Genomic DNA, 18567 nt, shown 5'->3' with positions numbered 1-18567 from the left:
TTAGGTTTATAATATAGATTTTTAACTTGTCACAGTCTGTCTTCAATTAATATTTTATTACTTCGTGTATTATATAAGAAATTTACATCAGTGTATTTTTTTCCTTCCTGGCTATTGTGTTATTATTTTCATACTTTTTACTTCTACAATGTTGCTATTATTTTTGCTTTAAATGTAGAGGATACCATCACTGAATTTCTTAGTGATGTTGATGGCCCTGTCACTACTCATTTCTGATGGCCTCGGTGAACGGTGGGTGGGTCCTCTGGACCCTCTGAGGGAAATAATCCTTCGGAAGATGTCTCCTGGCCCCTCATAACATGTCAACCCCAGCATGCCCATTTCCCTGAGCCTTTTAATTCTTTCCTCTATCACGCACCGCACCGAGGCAAATCAGCCGCTTCAACTGTACTTAGCATAAGTCATCACTTCTTCCAGATGTTTGGAGCCACTAAGCCAGTTTGCACCAGCTCTTGGTATCCTCACCTGGGTGTTAAATCTCATATCACAAAAGAATGGCCCCAAGTCAATAACTTTTTCATTATTTAGGCTAGTGTTACAGCTTCCTTGATTAAACACCCTCAAATCCACTGCCAGAGTTCTCCCATGATCCTGCTGTCACATGATGGCTGGTTTTTCGGATCCTTCAGACTACAGTCCCTTTATTTCTTTATCAGATATGGCACATCCCCTGCTGAGTTATGCTGCAACTTAACGGGACTTATCAGCCTGGCGGCCAAGAGAAGAGGCAGAAATAAATCCTGAGTAGGGCTCCTGCTTCAGGGGAGAGATTTCTTCAGTGTCTTCCCATATGGGGCAGGAGGTGGGGAGAGAAGTTACTGGATCTTAATAGGAAGGAGGCCAGGCCTGGGCTCTGAAGGTCCAGAGGAGTTTGGAAGTCAAAATGTTTGAGGGTATCCACCCAGATGTACCCAATCCATATTGCCTAGGATAATATGGGATGAGGATGGGTTCATGGCAGCTGGATGGTGAGTGATTCAACCCCAAATCCCTAATTTACTGACTGCTTTTTTTTTTTTTTTTTTTTTAAGAGATGGGGTCTCACTGTGTCATTCAAGCTGAAGTACAATGACACAACCATAGTTCACTGCAGCCTTGAACTCCTGGCTCAGGCAACAAGCAGTACAGAAACCCTGCATTTAAACACTGGCGACACAGAGACCATCATTGGCGGCATTACATCAGCACCAGTGAAACAGACGACTGTCACTTTTCTTCTTCTCTCTCTGTTCGAACTCTGAGGGATCAAGCAACTTTCCAGGTCGAGGAAGGAAGGGAAGGAAGGTGAGAGATGGACAGTGCCTCCTCTGCAGGCGTGAGTAAGGCCTGCGCTGCCCCCAGGGGAGAAGCTTTGAGCTGGATGTGAGGTTGAGGTTTCTATTTAGATTCTGCTGGTCTCCTGAGTTCAGAAAATGAGGCAGAGTTGTCAAAATGGTGTTAGTCAGCACAAGCGACAGAAAAGCTAATGGGATCTGCTTGAGGTTATTTTAAGGGACAAAGGCTGAGGAACCATCAGAGTGTGTATAAAGGCAGAGAAGGTTCAGGTTGAGTTAACAGCGCTGTGGCTGGTAGAAGCACGCGTTTGCTCCTGGCTGCAAGAGGAGTGTGGAGCCCCGTGTGAGCAGAGTCTGGGCCACCCCCGGAACCAGCTCTGCCAGAGGGTTCCAGCAAAAACTGTGAAGTCCCCTCTCACTCTGATGCATGTAGAGAGGCCTGAAAAGTTTGCCCAGCCACACAGAGAATGTTTGAAGCATTCTGTGACCAGGGGCTACCTCCCAAGGCAGCCTCATCTATTTTTGGATATCATGTTAGAAAGTTTTCCTAAACTGGCTTGAAATGTTTCCCTATTTTTGCACCTACAGCCTTGCAGATCAAGCCCACTCCCTTTGGACATTGAAACACAGAGAATGTGGCTTCCTCAAGTTTATTCCCTGCTCCAGAAGGTCACGGCCACAGCCTCCTCTCTCCTTCACCACCTCTGGTGCAACAGCAGTCAGGTAGAGTCGCTGCAGTCAGGTAGAGTCGCTGCACTTATTTAACATTTATTTTGAGTTAGGGTGTGGGTGCTGGGGCAGCTGGCTAACCATCCCCTGCCCTCTGTGGTGGCCTGAAAGAGGAGCAGGAATGCCCCGTGCAGGTTGGGGATCAGCAAACAGTCTAGACCAGCTTTTCTCCTGTGTGCCGTTTGGAGAGTCCCTGGGTTGGGGGCCAGTCCATCCTGCAGCACTGAAGGGCATGAGGGATGAGCAGGGCTGTGGGGCCCACAGAGCAGGCAGCCCTGGGGAGAAGTGGCCAGGGAATGTGCAAAAGTAATCAAGTCATGGGACAGGGTGGACCCAGCCCCAACCTGGGGGAGAGGGGAAGGGGATGTGCTGGAGCCTGGAGGTCCATGTCTGGCAGCCTTGGAAGACGAGAGGGTTTCCCAGGCTGGACAGCATGGGCAGGGAGTTCGTTCCATGGTGAGCTCTCCCTGCTCCGTGTTATCCAAGTTTGTACAGGAGGCCACCAGCGCCCTTCATTCGACTACGTCAATGGACAGCATGGCCTTGATTGCATGGAACTTGTTGCAGGAGAAGTCGGCGAGCAGTTGCTTGGTGCCACTCCGGGTGGGCAGGATCTCAAAACGGACCCGGGACCGCTCCTTGGGACGTAGGGTCGGCACACTGATGGGGAGTGCATGGATCAGTGTTGATATGAGACACAGACCTTGGGCTGGACGGGGCTTCTGCAACCTCCTGTCCTGTTCTGATGGAGGCTGGGCAAGGCCACTGCTTCTTTTGCTCCCTCTAGCTGTCCTCCGGGTTACGGGGCCCCTCCAGCCCCGGGACACTTCAGCAGAGGAAGCGGGAGGGGGGTCCCATGATCTCCCAAATATTCTAAGCCCTGAAGACCAGCTCTTAGCTCTGATGACCTGGACTTCTCAGTTCAAGTTTGGTGAACCCCCAAACCAAATGCAAACGCAGATTCTAGAGTTCTAAGGCCCCCAAAAGAGTAAAGAACCTAAGGTCAGAGGGAGCTCTGTCTGTCCCACCCAGAGGATATGGAGGGTCCCCCCCGCCCCCTCCCACCCTCCCGCACCGGTCACTCAGGCCCAGGACTCACTCGATCTTCAGGTTACCCAACAGCAGGCCGCTTCCCTCCACCATCAGCACACAGTCCCTCACTGGCTCATCCAGTGGATTGGAGAAGAGCATCTGCACGTTCACAGGCTTCCGCACACGAGCCTCATCCAGCACCTACAGAGGAGAGGGACTGCCGAGTCAGGACTCCAGCTGCTCAGCCCCTGCCTGTACCTTGGTGAGGGCTGGGCAGGGTGACTGAGTAAAGGGGGTGATGTCACTGAGGATGAAGGAAGGGGAGACCATTTAGCCCTCCTAGGTGCCAGGCATATTCTGTCTGATGCCCCCTGCCCCCCAGTACACAGGATGGTCCTAGGACATTATCCCATGCTGTGGATGAGAACCTCAGCTTTGAGGAGGAAGGGGTCCTCTGCAGCAGCCAATAGCACTGTGGCTTCCCTGTCCTGACTCCAGTTCAGCCCCCTGCTTCCCAGGACAGCCCAACTCCACTGTGGGCTCTGTGAGGGTCAGGACATTTTTCATGCTGAATTTATTTTTTTCAGGGACAGGGTCTTGCTATGTTGCTCAGGCTGGCCTCAAACTCCTGGCCTCAAGTGATCCTCCTGCCTTGACCTCCCAAAGCACTGGGATTACAGATGTGAGTCACCGTGCCCAGCCACATGCTGGATTTAATATTACTTTCCTTGACTTTCCTGCTTATGGGTGCTGTTTCTTCCCTTAAAGCTTGAACCTCCCTCCCTGGGAGGCCTCACAGGTGTTGAAAAGGGCAGACCCAGGCCCTGCAGCTGCTCATACCCCGGCTCACACTGTGGCTTCTTAAACTCTTTTCCAGGGCTTGGGTTCCCCCAGCTCAACCCAGGCTACTCTCCTCTGCTGACACTCCAGTCTACCAATGTCCTTGTAAACTTCTAGAGCCCAGAGGTTCTCTATTATTTATAGTCTGGGCGGAGCTCTAGTACCACACTGTCCTTGCTCAGGGATCACAACAGGTGAAGGCTGGGTTTGGGGTCAGAAAAGCAATTTGGACTATTTATTCAGATCAAAAGATGAAAGCTGTTGTGTTTCTGCTAAGAAACAGCCATAATTCATTCTGAGCAGACAAGTCATCTCTTTGGGCCTTAACTTCCTCATCTGATAAAGAAGGACAATCATTTCTCCCCTCCCAGAAGGGGCCAAATGAGATCAAGGATGGGGAAGAAAGCATTTTGGAAATGGAAATGGAAATTGTATGGCTATGGGATTTCTTCTTCTTTTGAGAATGACTGGAGGTTGCTAGGGGCTTTTTTTTTTTTTTTTTTTTTCGGTGGTTGTTGTTGGGTTTTGTTTTTCTTGTCACTAATCCTCAGAGCAACCATTTTACAGTGACAGAGCTGAGGTTCAGGCTGATTCAATAACCTGAAAAATTCACACACTAGGAAACAGCAGAGCCCAGCTGGATCTAAAGTCTTTGCTCTTTCTGATAGGTCTGCAATACCTCCCAGTAATTTGTGAATAATTGAAGCATTCTAGACACCATGGTCTATAGTATCATCTCTTCCATGAAACTCATTTAAATGTATGATATAATTTGAAGAGTGTAGCATAATTTTATGCTATTGGGTTATAACAAAGCTATACAGATGTTGCCACATTTTTCATGTTGATATTTAATTTGAGATTTCCGTGCATTTTTTTCTTTTTTTAATGCTGCTTACCACTCCCTCCTATTGACCCAAATCTGTAAATGTACCCAGAGGAGAGGATAAAAGCCACCAAAAACCTCAGTTTGATAGTCACAGATGATGAGGCAATTGGGAGGACATCACCCTTTGGAAACAATGTTCAGATTGTTTTTGGCCTGGTTTCATGGTCTAAGGTCCTCAATGCTAATTGCCAGCCAGTACCAGGTTAGATAATGGGGGTTTAGACAAATTATTATCTTTTCGTACAAATCACCTTCTCCAGTTTAAAAATCCGTGCTCTGCTCTGAGTGAGCTATGCATTGATCATTCAATAGAGACAAGAATGTCTTGATTTTCCGAAGGCTTAGGTGGAGGAAAGAATGTGTCTCAAAGAAGGAAGATCAGGAGTCATTTAAAAAGATTAAACTTTTAAAAAGAGTTAGTGATGGCACATTTCTAGCCTGTATATATTCTGATTTCCTTTCTAAAGATATTGTAGTATTTTTAAAGATAAGTAGACTTACCATGGAAATCTGGAAGATATATAGCAAAAGTGTTGAATAAAAGATAACACTGGAAGAAGGTTTGAGGACATCGGATAAGGGAGTATAATGGGGAATACACTGGGGAAAAACACTATTTTTTTTTTTTTTTGTCTGAGTCTCTCTCTGTCACCCAGGCTGGAGTGCAATGGTGCAATCTCAGCTCACTGCAACCTCTGCCTCTCAGGTTCAAGCAATTCTCCTGCCTCGGCCTCCCAACTAGCTGGGATTACCGGTGCCTGCCACCATGCCTGGCTAATTTTTGTAGTTTTAGTAGAGATGGTGTTTCGCCATGTTGGCCAGGCTGGTCTCGAATTCCTGATCTCAGATGATCCACCTGCCTCAGCTTCCCAAAGTGCTGGGATTACAGGAGTGAGCCACCGTGTCTGGCCAAAAACTAACTTCTTTTAAACACTGGTCACTTTAGTACAGAATGTTTTCATAACTGAACTGGTAGCCGCCCAGTATCATTTTCTGGACTCAGGAGTTGGAATGGGTACTCTGCTGTCCACCATGTCTAGAGAGATAGGGAGTGTTTCTCAGAAGTGTCTTGTGAAGCAGGAGAGGCTATCACACGCAGGGCACAAGCCTGGACTGGCAATGAAACCTCTCGCCTGTGCGGGGAAGAATGCAAGTCCAGAGCCAAGGGGCTCTGTTCCAGTCCTGCCCCGAGGAAGGGGCTATTTCTCCTTTACAAATAGTGCTCTCCACTAAGACATTGTGCCAAGGGAGACAGTGATGAACTCAGAACAGAGGTAACGCCTGCCCTTGTGGAGTTTACGGCTGGGGAGGGGTTCACAACCAAATAATTGCACAAAGGAAGATAATATTCCAGCTGGGACAAATGCCTTGAAGGTAAAGGACAAAAGGTTCCGAGGGTGTATAACTGAGACCAAGTCTAATTTCGGAGCTCAGGAAAGTCTTCCCTGAGGAAATGACACTCTGCAAAGGAAGTAATTGATTGTCTCAATGAGAGTTGGAGCAACTGAGACTCAGATTAAGGGACTTGCTCAGTGTCACCACTGATCAATGGAGGGGTTTAAATACAATGCCAGATCCATTTGGTTGCATGGCCTAAGGCCTGAACGACTGCCCCTCTCAACCCCCAGACTGGCTGCCCAGTCACTGGCTCTGTAGCCCCTAATGTAGGGGACCAACTCCCCCATCCTGAAGCACAGTCCAAAGTAACCAGGACAGTAAAAGGGTGTAATTGCAGGCCAACTGTGTGGGAGAACCAGGCCCCACATCAGAGCCAGCACCCTAGATCCCCCTGCCCTCTCTCAGGTCAGGAACCCTGCGGCCAGCTTACAGCTTAAGGAGGGATGGGCCAGGGCGGCCATGATTATCTGGCTTCTCCTGGTTTCTGGGGCTTGGGAAACCTGTGGCACTGTGATTGTACAGAGAACAGCAATTTCTAGCTGGACGAGGGGGGAGGGCAGATGGTGGGCACAGCAGATGAGAGAGGGCAGGGCCTGGCGCATGAGGCTCTTGGTTGGACCCCAAGGGAAACCCTCGTGTTCTCTGTCCGTTTGTCTGCCTGTCCTTGTCCAGCCTTTTACCCTTCAGACCTATACTGCCTGGCTCCAGCACTCTCCACCTAGGGCTAGGTGGATCAGGCACAGGGGCTACAAGGTGAGGGACAGGCTTGGAGCCAGCACAGGTGCTGCTCGCTGAAGAAGAGACAGAGTGGCACGAGGGGCCTCCCACAGACCTGCAATCCCCACCTTCCTGGGCTCCTGAGGAGGAGCTTGGGGGTGAATGCTGCAAACAAAAGGAAGCCTGTGAGCAAAGAAAGAAAGAGGGGTCTTTGTTCTCAGCCACTTTGAAGATGCTGTTGCTGGCTGGTGATGTATCAGGACACCTTGGAGGGGCATGGGCTGGGAGTCCCAGGACCTGAGGCCTAGCCTTGACTCTGGCAGTAGCCAGCTGTTCCCTTCTCTCTGGGTCTTGGTTTACTCGTGTGAAGTGAGAGTAGAGCATGTGACTAGGCTCCTAAGAGTCCACGATTCTGTAACTCCAGGGTCCAGACAGTGGAGAGATGCTGTGGCTCAGGCCTGTTTCTGACAGGGGGCTGGGCTGTGGCCCTGACACATCAGCTGGCTGTGTGCGGGACCCACACCTGTGCCTCTCTGTGATTCCCAAGCCTTGCGTGGCCCAGAACACAGCAGATGCTCAGCAGCTGAGTGAGAGGGGAATGAACTGAAAAGTCCCTCCAGACCCCTCCTCAGCTGATGCCCCCAGTGGTTCTGAACTAGAATCCGAGAAGCAGCCAGGCAAATGCACGCGTTTATCCCACCAGACAGGGAGCAGGAACACGGGCCTGAGTGGAAGCTCTTGGCTATTTGGCAGAGGCTGGACCCAAGCCGGGCCCAGTTCTCTGCCCCTCCCAGCAAGAAAAACTCTCCTTTGCAGTCTGGGAGAACCGTGGCTCACAGGGACGGTGGGTCTCCTGGGAGCTGGGCTGGCTGGGGGCAGAACCCCTTCCCACCCCATTACCTCCAGGGTCAAGGTGGGGTTGTCCAGGATGATGTCCCGCTCCACCACCACCCCAGGTTCATCTGGGACCTTGCACACGGCTGTGATCCGGATCATGTTGTCGGACTTCAGGTACTTTTCATACTGAGCGTACGAGATCTTTACAGGATGCTCTGCCTCTGGAAGGAGAAGTCGGGGATCCGAGTGAGGAGGAGTGGGGATGGCTTCTGAACCTTCCTCAGAACTGACGCCAAGCCAAGGCAGGGTGAGCGGGCGGGAGGAGCTGCAGCCCCGGGCTTGACTGAGCCCTCCTTGGGCCAGGTCCTGTGGGAAGCCTCCCCTGTTCAGAGTGGGCTCCAGAGCAGGGGCCAAGGAGGCCCCAGGACTCCGTCTGGCTGGGCAGATTCCCAGGAGGATGGGCTCAGAGGGGCTAAAGATACTGCTGCTTCCTCCCCACCCAAAATGTTGGAGGGCAAGTGTCCTTTTTTTTATTTTTTAAATTATTTGTAGAGATGGGGTCTTCCTATGTTGTCCAGGCTGGTCTCAAACTCCTGGGCTCAACTGATCCTCCTGCCTTGGCCTCCCAAAGTGTTGGGATTACAGACATGTGCACTGCGCCCAGCCACAAATGTCCTTCTGAGGGGCAGTGGAAGAATACAAATGCCACCTGATTGCCAACAACAGTAGCAATCATGACAGTAACACAATAATAGGTAGGAAGGAAAGCCAGGGTATTGGCTAAACAAACACTTAGGATCCTCCCCGTCATCTAATAACCTGGGGTTCTACTGTCACAGCATCCCTTTCATTCCTCGTACTCTCTCCTGCTTCTAAATCATCCACACACCAGCCAGACAAAGCTTTAGAAAGCTGTTTTTTGTTTTGTTTTGTTTTGTTTTTTTCTAAATCACTGTTCTTCCATGTCATATATCACTTCAGAATTTCTCTGTGGCTCCTCATTGCCTTAGATAAAGTTCAGACCCCTCAACCTGGCCCCGAATCACCTGTCCCTTAAAATAACCTTCCACACTTCTTGTTCTGCACACAAAACAGGCACCTTTTTGCCCCCATATTTTGACTCACATGATTCCCCCAGATGGAAATGCCTCCTCTGGCTTCTCTCCATGCGTCTGGCTCCTTCCCCATGCTTTAAGTCCTCTCTTCTGACCCTGTGGGCTGCGGGGCCCTCTTACTACTCTGACGGGCTTAGGTGCTCCCTTCCCTCAGGCTTTCATGCTGGGTGGCCTGGGGGTGCCCCAGCACCCACAGTGTTACACACTCTTGTAGGTAAGACTGTAAGGAGGAAGTTGCCTCTGCTTTTAGCACTGGAGGAATTTGCCATCCCTGCCCCAAATGTGGAGAGGACAGGCCCTTGCATCAGCTGGTCCAACCCTCACCATCAGTGACTGCCGAGGTTCAGAAAAGGAGGGAGACTTAACCAGGGTCACCCAGCAACTACTTGGCAGATGACCAGACTCTAAGACCACTATACCTGCCTTCTCTCTCTTTTCCATTCTATTCTGCAAAAGGATTTTTTTAAACCATTTCTATCCTGTGAATTTTTTTTTTTTTGACTTCCAAAATTAGCTCTTTTGGCCAGGCATTGTGGCTCATGTCTGTAATCCCAGCACTTTGGAAAGCCAAGGTTGGAAAATTGCTTGAGGCCAGGAGTTTGAGACCAACCTGGGCAACATAGTGAGACCCTATCTCTACAAAAAGCTTTAAAAGTTAGCTGGGCATAATGGCATGCCTATAGTCCTAGCTACTTGGGACTACAGCTACTTGGGAGGTTGAGGCAGAAGGATTGCGTGAACCCAGAGTTTGAGGCTGCAGTGAGCTATGATCACTTCAGCCTGGGAGATAGAGCAAGACCCTGTATAAAAACAAAACAAACAAACAAAAACAAACAAACAAAAACAAACAAACAAATGAAAAAAGCCCTTTCTTTGAGTTTCTAAGGTCAATAACAGCCAGGCAGTTCCTTCTGATATTGAAAAGATTTCTGCTAAAATTCTGCCAGAAGACGGATTGCTAGGGGATGCTGCCTTCTGACAGGTGTGACACTTCTGTTTCTCTGGAGACAGAATTCTTTCAAGATGGGCAGTATAATTAAATAGTTTCTATTAGCTCCTTATGTGAAGCAAATAACCACCCCACCCTGCTAATCTGGTTTGTAAGTCCAAACTTTTCATAACAGCTTGAAGGATTTTACCAATGTGGGCACACCTGCATTCTAATCCTTCCACAGCACAACCTTTATCTGCTCCACCTTGTTCCCTTCCCATCCCTGCTACCCAAGGGCAAGGAGTCACATCCTCCCAAATGATCAGACTTCTAAGAAAACCTGTCACTGTTGTCAGGATTCCAGAAGGTCCACTCACCCCGTGGCAGCCGTGGCAGAGCCCTGGGCCAAGGTTTAGGGCCCTGTGGTCATTGCCACCCTCCCGAGGTCAAACTAGAAAAGCGATTTGTTGTGGGGGTGGGGGTGGGGGTGAGGTGGGTAACAGCAAAACAACATAGAAAACAGGGGGTGGCTCTGGACTCAGTGTCAGGAAACACAGGACCAAGACCCAGCACTACCGCTACTATCTATGAGACTTTATCTCTGAAGCAAGTCACAGATCTCACCCAGCCTCACTTTCTGCCTCTATAAGATGGATACTGAAAATCTGCCTTTTTTTTTAGAAGGTCAAACTGTGTGAGGTGGTGTATAATTGTAAGGGATATTGTCCATAGCTATGAACTGCCAAAGCCTCCCTCCTACCTCCCTTGGGGCGAAAAAGGATTTTGGTTGGCATTACCCTGACATTTGGTTGGCATCACTCTGTTCATAGAGACAGCAACTTCTAAAGCATAAGACATGGCTTAACCACAGGGCCTGCTCGCTGCTCCATTCTTAGCCAACTAACCTGGAGCCCAGGAGACACCCTGCAGCCCCAGAAGGCCATTGGCTACCTCGGATTTGTGGATCCCCTCCAACTGCAGGATGCATTACCTTCCTCAGGGTCCAGGGACATTGTGGCAGAGTCCTTCCACACTTCATGTACAAGTGTGCCATTGTAGACAATGGTCCAGGCTGTCATGTTCACTGTCACTGTCTTCGTATCACTGCTCAGGTTTTTGAGCAGTAGGACCAGGTTGACTTCTTTGCCCACTGCTAGCATGCCAGTGACCTTGAACTTCCCGATGATGCTGGACTCCCGTTCCTCTGCTTCCAAACCCATTGAAGACGTTGCGCCAAATGACGCATTGGGTTTAAGTTTCCCCAAAGCCTTTTGGAACACTCGTCTTTCCTGGTCAGAGCCTGTGTGGTGGGAAAAGACAGAAACACGCTAGGGATGTGGTGGCAACCTGGGCAAAGGACAGTATCCTGCCTGGACAGGTGGCCTAGGACTGGTGCTGGCTCCATTGCTGTCCTAGCAGGCATTCGACTTTCGCAGGTCTCCAGCTCACCTGTCTTAACCGGAGACTCACAGACCAGTTGGTCTCTGGCGCTTTTCCAATCAGCTCTAAATTTCCCAAAATCTGTAGAAAAGCTTTATCAGCACCTGCACACAATTACTATGTGGCTTGATCATTTGCTTGTGTTAATTAGGTTAGATTTCATTTTTTTTCTGATAAAATGTCTTTTGTGAGACTTAAAACACAGATAATTTCAAAATAAATCATAAGAACTGAGCTGTAAAAGATTAGAATACATTCATAAGCCAAAAAACGAGGTGATGATTTAAACTGACCTGATTAAAAAATTTTTTTTTGGTAAACCATGTTCTTCTGCCTTGTTTCTAAAGGTGCTTTGAGAGTCAAGGAGTGACATTTTGATCTGTGCTGGTTGACAAGGACTTCCCATGGTCGGTATGGTTCCCAGTTATGACTAGTTGAAATTATCAAGAGATTTCAGTTTTCAAAACTGCAAGGGCTGGATAAAAATATGGGTTTTCTGACTCTGACTCAGGCTATGGGCGCTGCTGAATGTGATAGCATAAGGAGCCCATAGAGAATGACAGGGATGTACCTGAAAATGGCTCTCAGGGCACACAGAGCTGAGTAACTGACTGCAAGCCTCTGAGCCAGGGCTGACTGAGCAGTTCACAAAAAGCTTGACCTGGAGATAGATCTAGGAGAAGGTGTTGACCTTCCAGGAACACAGGCACAGGTACACAAGGAAGAGTGACCATGTTGACATCTGCAGACCATACTTACGGTCTCCCACCTTCCCCAACAACCTGTGAAATACTTAAGGCACCAGATGACTTCCTTTTCTTTTTTTTTCTCTTTTCTTTTCTTTCTTTCTTTTTCTTTTTTCTTTTCTTTTTTCTTTTTTTTCTTTTTTTTGTAGCAGGGTCTCACTCTGTCACCCAAGCTGTAGTGCAGTGGCATGAGCTCAACTCACTGCAACCTCCACCTCCTGGGCTCAAGAGATTCTCCTGCCTCAGCCTCCCAAGTAGCTGGGATTACAGGCACTCTCCACCAAGCCCAGCTAAGTTTTGCATTTTTGGTAGAGACAGGGTTTCACCATGTTGGCCAGTCTGGTCTCAAACTCCTGATCTCAGGTGATTCGCTCACCTCAACCTCTCAAAGTGCTGGGATTACAGGCATGAGCCACTCCCCCCGGCCTGATGACCTATTGTAAGCATTTTACGATACAGCAAGCCCCTTCCCATAAATTACATGTGATTTGCAGAGACTTCAGAGGCCAACTCATCCATGCCCATCAAGTTAAGGCCCTAAGAAGAGACACAACTTGTCCAGACCACTCTGAGATGGACTGGGCCAGTCATCTGCAGAGAGGGGGCCAGTTCCCTGGTGTCTGGACCCCTGGTCTAAATTTCCTCCCACACACCCTGCTAAAAAGGAGGCAGGCAGCCAGATTACCTAAGCTGACAGTTCCTGGTGGGCTGGGTTCCTTTTGATGCCTTCCCATCCTCTAGTCCAATTGTAAGTCCAACCCAGAGCCAAAGGCAGTGCACGGATCTGAGCCTTCTGTGCCTGGGACCTTGAAGCAGGTGTGTTTGCACGATGAGGCTCGGAGCCTCGATGCCTATATAGGTCATCTGCTGGGCTTACTCAAGGCTAAGCTTCCTCCTGTTGTTTTCTCCCTTTGCTGTTGCTATTGCATCAATACGTAGCAACCTATTTTATGGGCTTTTCCTCCCTGAGGCCCTCAGAGAGAAGCTAGAATCATTGGGTAAGACGATCTGGGCAACATCAGGCAGGGTGATCTGTCCTGTCATGTAAGGGCTGAGGCATTGCTAGGAGTCCTGCAGGGACCCCCTCCCCTGCCCCCACAATGGATGTGTCCGTTCTCCATTGTTTAGGAGGTTTGGCTGAGACAGCCAGCGATCAAGGTGTGGGGGTAAGGTAAGGAACCCCACAGGATCATACAGTCATGTAAGCAGCACCTGCAAAATAGTCACCTTGGGAAGTCATTGTTCCAGTGAGGCTATAGAGGTTCAAATTGATAAATAGCACCACTGCTATTTATCAAGTCCTGACTATATGCCAGGCACTGCACTTGGCACTTTGTATACCTTAGCTCGTTTAAATCCTGCTAAAGACAGGCATTGCTCTTCTCATTCTTCAGGTGAGGAAGCCAGGGCTCAGAGATCAGAGGAAACTTGCTCGAGGCCACACAATTATGGCTGGTAGGGCTGGAGTTCACCTTCTGCCCCCGAGTTTTTACTCCCTGGCCCCCTACGCTTGTTTCTACGTCATAACATTGTTGAAAATACTTGTCCTACATCTCCACACCCCCAGCCCATCTGCAGCGTCCTCTGTTGCATCCGCAAGGCCCAGCATGAAGCAAGCACTCAGTAGGGGCTCAGAACATATTTATTGACTGAGCGAAGGTCTATCTGAGCTCAATCTTGGGAATGACTTGCAGAGGAAGACTGGGGCCAAATTGAGGCCACCAATCTCATAACCCTAAAATTGTGCCTCCAATTGTTCACAAATACCAGCACCCGGGGGGGACCCGCTTGGACTTGAAGTCAGACCCCATCGCCTGCGCTCAGCTTTCCTTTTTTGTAAACTCGGCCAACACCAATAGCCAACAGTCACTTAGAGATTCAGGGCTTACTTTAGAGGGTACTGTGTGCACATTTATGAGAATGCTTTTCTTGACCCCTCAGAACCAACTGTGAGGATCAATGGAATGAACCGTTTCAAAGCATTTTAGAAAGAGTGAAATGTTGACCCCATTAAGGAGTGACTGTGGCCTGCAAGAGCAAGCACTAAATTACTTTCGGCTGTTTCTAAAAATGAACTTCGTCTTCAAATGCAGAACTTTTATCATCATTGAGAATCCTCCAAGAGATGCGCTGCTGGTTTCAAAAGCAACTCTGGGAAGCAAATGTAATTGAGTCGAGGCAGCCTCACAGCAACTGGCCTTCCAAGGTGACTTTAGGGGGACCAGCAATGTATGCATGCCTGAGATTTCCAGAGCCCGGGCATTCATACCATGTAGTCACACCTCATCTGGCCTCTTTGGAGGCCTCCAAAAGTGCACAATGCAAGCCCAAGTCTCTGGGTTTCTTTGTCCATTTCTTTGTTCAGATGGTTTTCTCCCTGAGTTTCTCAGAGGCTAGGGGAGCAGACTGTTGGAGAAATCTCTCCCAAAGCCCTTGGGGGCCTTTCATGGGGGCCTTGTCTCTCCTTATGATGCTCAGTCATGGTGCTGTCACCCTAGCTGTGCAGTTGAGACAGGGACACAGCTGGGGATGGGCTGGGTTGGGTTGACAGCCACCCGTGCCCTGCAGCAAACTTCCACTGGCACAGCAGCTGCCCATGATGGTTTTGTTCCCTCTGGAAACAGTGCTGGGAGGTGGGGGTTAGGTGCTAGGGAACAATCCTATCATTCAGGCAGAACTGGTTGCCAGTGCGGGGGAGGGTGAGGCCTTTTCTCCTCTCCACCCTCAGAGCCATCCTCCCACAATAGAACCCCTCGCAGCACTGCCCCACCAGCGTCCCTCCTACCTTCTGGGTACTTGTACTTGTCCGTGACGTCCATGCGAGCGTTACTTCCCACTGCCTTGGTGCTGATGTACCTGCCAATGGTGCGAGTGTCCACGGAATTCTTCATCTGTCTGCCGGTGGTGCCATCATACAGCCAGGTGATGCGGTCGGCATTCACCTCCGCGAAGATAAAGGGCATGTCGAAGTTCAGGTTCACATCACCCTCTCGAATACCAATGACCGAAGCGGGGCCGCACTGGAACACCCCTGGAGGCCAAGATGCAGAGGCTGGATATATGCCAAGGCCACAGCCTGCCCAGTGCCCTATTCCCCAGGGCCTTCCAGGACTGCTGCAAAGCCCTGCCTCTGCACCGCCCAAATTCCTTTATCCCTGAGTGTGTGTCCCACTCATTTGGCATTCCGCAGAGACCCTCCTGGGGTCTATTCTCTTGCTGGTCAGACTCAACCTCTACATAAGACTACACAATTCTGTATTCCGGGTGCCTAATCCATGCTGACCCACTGTCCTTGGTCTGTTTCCTAAAGAGGAAAGTCTTGCCGTCTCGTGCTCAGGGTGGCTGCCTCTTTTCTACCTCTGCAAATCGTTCTGACCTAGAAGCTCATCACTTTCCTACTGGAAGACTTCCCTGAACACGCAGCCTGCAGGGACCTCTTGTTCGTCTGAGTTCCCAAGCCTGACCATTTCTTCCCTCTTCTTAGCACTCAGCATAGGAAGCTTAGATAGATAGATAGATAGATAGATAGATAGATAGATAGATGTCAGTGACTTTCATCTTTTTTCACCACAACCCCTAGAAAGAAATACATTTGACATCTTGGCACACATGTGATACAGAAACAAAAGTTTCACAGGACAATGGTCTTTAGTCTAACTATATCTAATGAGTCTTGATAGTTTATGTTCTTTTCCCCACTTTCCATTCCATTCAATTTCATTTTCGTTTCCTAAAATGATGGCCACAACCCACTAACTAGATTTTATAACCACTAATGGGTCACAGTGAAACTTTCGGAAAATAGTGGCCTAGCAGACGTCTCGGTTACCTCCAAGCCCCCAATCTAGTAGCATGCACTGATTCTGGTAGAGGAGCTAGGGGTTGGGGGGTGGGGTAAGACTTAATTTTCATTGTTAGTCCTTTTAGAATAGTTTGAAGTTTTTTCAACTACATGCACGTATTACTTCATAAATCACCTTTTTAAAATTTTTTTTGAGATGGAGTCTTGCTTTGTCTCCCAGGCCGGATGCCATGGTGTGATCTCGGCTCACGGCAACCTCTGTTTCCTGAGTTGCAGCGATTCCCCCTCCTCAGCCTCCCAAGTAACTGGGATTACAGGCATGCGCCATCACGCCTGGCTAATTTTATATTTTTAGTAGCGACGGGGTTTCACCATGTTGGTCAGGCTGGTCCTGAACTCCTGATCTCAAGTGATCCACCCTCCTCAGCCTCCCAAAATGCTGAGATTACAGGTGTGAGCCATCACGCCCAGTCCCATATATCACTTTTTAATGTTTCAAAAAATAATTGAAAACGAGGGTAACAGACAAGACGTGCTCTACAGGTCAGAGAAGGGAAGAAGAAAGGCTCCCGGAGAACCTGGGACCCAACCCCTGATGGGGCAGGAGACAGAGGGAGGCCAGAGGAGGAAGCAGAGGCCCGGGATGGGGATAGCAGAGGCGGCCTGCCTAAGGGGGAGCTTCGTGTGCCAGAGGGAGCTGCTGTGGGTGGTGACCAGTGGAGAACGTGGAGTAAACCCCAAGGGCAACAGGGAACCACAAATTTTCTGTGCTGGGAAGGAGAGGCTGCTGCAGTTGGTACAGGAAAATCATTGCTGGCAGAGGAAGACTGCTCTCCCTGCTCACCTGGCCTGTGCCAAGGCTCTGTGCAGCAAGAGTAGCCATTGTGGGTGCAGGGCAGGCACTCATTTAAATAGCAGCCCGAGCCAAACAAAATTAGCAGGGGAGATCTATTTTTAAACTATTTTTGTTTTAATCCCATCATGCATTCCAGAGGGAGAGGGCTTTGGAGTTACTTCCCTATGCTGCTGTCCACGGCTGTAAGTAACTGTGAGGCTCATGACTTAGAACCACACCCAGAGAAGTTACCTTGGCTTCTTTCCTGCGGGGTAGCATCCAACACCTGCCATCCACCGTACGAGGGACCCAGGTCAGACCTCACAAACCAGCCTTCATTCCAGACATGGAAATTCCTGCAGATAGAACCAGAGACTGCAGCGCTTGCCCAAGACTACACAGCAGATGAGTGGCAAGACAGCACATCTTCGCCCCGACAGTGCAGCACGACAACATGCATTGAGTGAGTTTGTCCTGTGACAGCTGTTATGCTAAGCCCTGGTGAGCATCATCTCGTGGAAATCCTCACAGCACTGTGAAATGGGTTCCATTTTTATGCCCGTTTTATAAAAAGGGAAACTTGGGCTCAGAGAAGTTAAGCAGCTAACAATGGTAGGGTCAAAATGTGGACCCATGTATGCCTAACTCAAAAGTCAAAGCCTTGACCAGCATGCACCTTTCTAAGGAACAGAATGAATCCAGATTGGAGCCAGCCACCCAGGGACAAACCCACACAGCTTTCTCCCTGTGCCTGGCGGGTTATGCTTCTGTGCTCGGTGTGGGCCGAAAATGAATGGGGTTGCTGCAGGAGTGACTGGCCTACCTAAGAGCCACACCGTCTCTTGGCTGGGATCTGAACTGAAGAATGACATCTGCCAGGCCTCAAATGTTCTTCGTCTTGTGTCTCAATTTGTAAGCCTCAGTCACCACTCACCCCTCGCCAGGCACAACCAGGTAGCCAAGGTCTTACTCATTCTGTCCCCCAATTCTGCCCTCTTCTCTCCTCTCCACTCCCATGGAAACTATAGTCACACTGGTCTCGGCACTTTTCAGTTCAACATGAAGAAAACATAAGTTCGACATAAATCCAAATTCTAATCAACCTGGAAAAAAAATTTCTTTCTTTCTTTTTTTTTTTTTTTTTTTTTTTGTTGAGACGGAGTCTCGCTCTGTCGCCCAGGCTGGAGTGTGGTGGCACAATCTCGGCTCACTGCAAGCTCCACTTCCTGGGTTCACACCATTCTCCTGCCTCAGCCTCCCAAGTAGCTGGGACTACAGGGGCCTGCCACCACGCCTGGCTAATTTTTTGTAATTTTAGTAGAGATGGGATTTCACCATGTTAGCCAGGATGGTCTCCAGCTCCTGACCTCATGATCTGCCTGCCTTGGCCTTCCAAAGTGCTGGGATTACAGGCGTGAACCACCACGCCCGGCCAAAAAAAAAAATTTCTATACTCATAAGGTGGAAAAGATAGTTCTAAGCAGACCACCCATTTCAGAGGCCATAAAGGAAGAGACTCATATATTTGAGTATGTAAAAATATTGAAATTACAGGTAAACAAAAAACCTGTAGTTCTGTTTTTGGTATGGAGGATAAACTCAAAACAGATGAATCTTTTTGCATATAATGAGAAACTGTGGGGGGAAAAATGAAAAACTAGAAAAGACACCTGAGCATGATCAAAGCATGATGAGTTTGGAAAGGAATCAGAACGTGGAGAAGCTACACTTTGTATGAGTTTGCTCTAAGGAAAGGCCACAGCTGGGGTAAAGTACATGGAGCAAGAACTCGACAGGCAGCCCACAGCTTTCTGACCTGAGGAACCAGGAACAGAGCCTGGACCAACTGGGGTTGCTGGAGAATGAGGGGGGAATTCTGGAAAGAGTCAAGGAAGCTGCCCAAACCTCTGGGTGACCCTCAGTCATGCATGGATGAGGCAGACCACGAGTCGTTCAGCTGG

The 18567-nt window shown here is 49.2% G+C and overlaps 1 protein-coding gene across 4 annotated transcripts in view; it reads right to left on the bottom strand.

Annotated features, from left to right (window-relative positions):
* Positions 1-1155: 1155 nt before the first annotated feature.
* TGM3 (transglutaminase 3) overlaps positions 1156-18567 on the bottom strand; it is a 137408-nt gene continuing 119996 nt past the window's right edge. Inside the window, exons 9-14 of one of the 4 annotated variants that reach the window (XM_037995063.2) lie at positions 16859-16962; positions 14755-15000; positions 10775-11083; positions 7801-7958; positions 3124-3257; positions 1156-2684 (exon numbers count right to left, since the gene is read on the bottom strand). In XM_037995063.2, the coding sequence (XP_037850991.2) occupies positions 2537-2684; positions 3124-3257; positions 7801-7958; positions 10775-11083; positions 14755-15000; positions 16859-16962 (1099 nt within the window). In that variant the 3' untranslated portion in view covers positions 1156-2536. The remainder of the gene's footprint in view (positions 2685-3123; positions 3258-7800; positions 7959-10774; positions 11084-14754; positions 15001-16858; positions 16963-18567) is intronic. The other 3 variants (XM_037995066.2, XM_037995064.2, XM_007962327.3) reach the window with 3 other exon arrangements.

The sequence above is a fragment of the Chlorocebus sabaeus genome, chromosome 2 (genome assembly GCF_047675955.1).
Source record: "Chlorocebus sabaeus isolate Y175 chromosome 2, mChlSab1.0.hap1, whole genome shotgun sequence".
Classification (NCBI taxonomy): Eukaryota; Metazoa; Chordata; class Mammalia; order Primates; family Cercopithecidae; genus Chlorocebus; species Chlorocebus sabaeus.
Note: the sequence above shows the minus strand (reverse complement) of the source record. Positions and strands in the feature narration are given on the sequence as shown.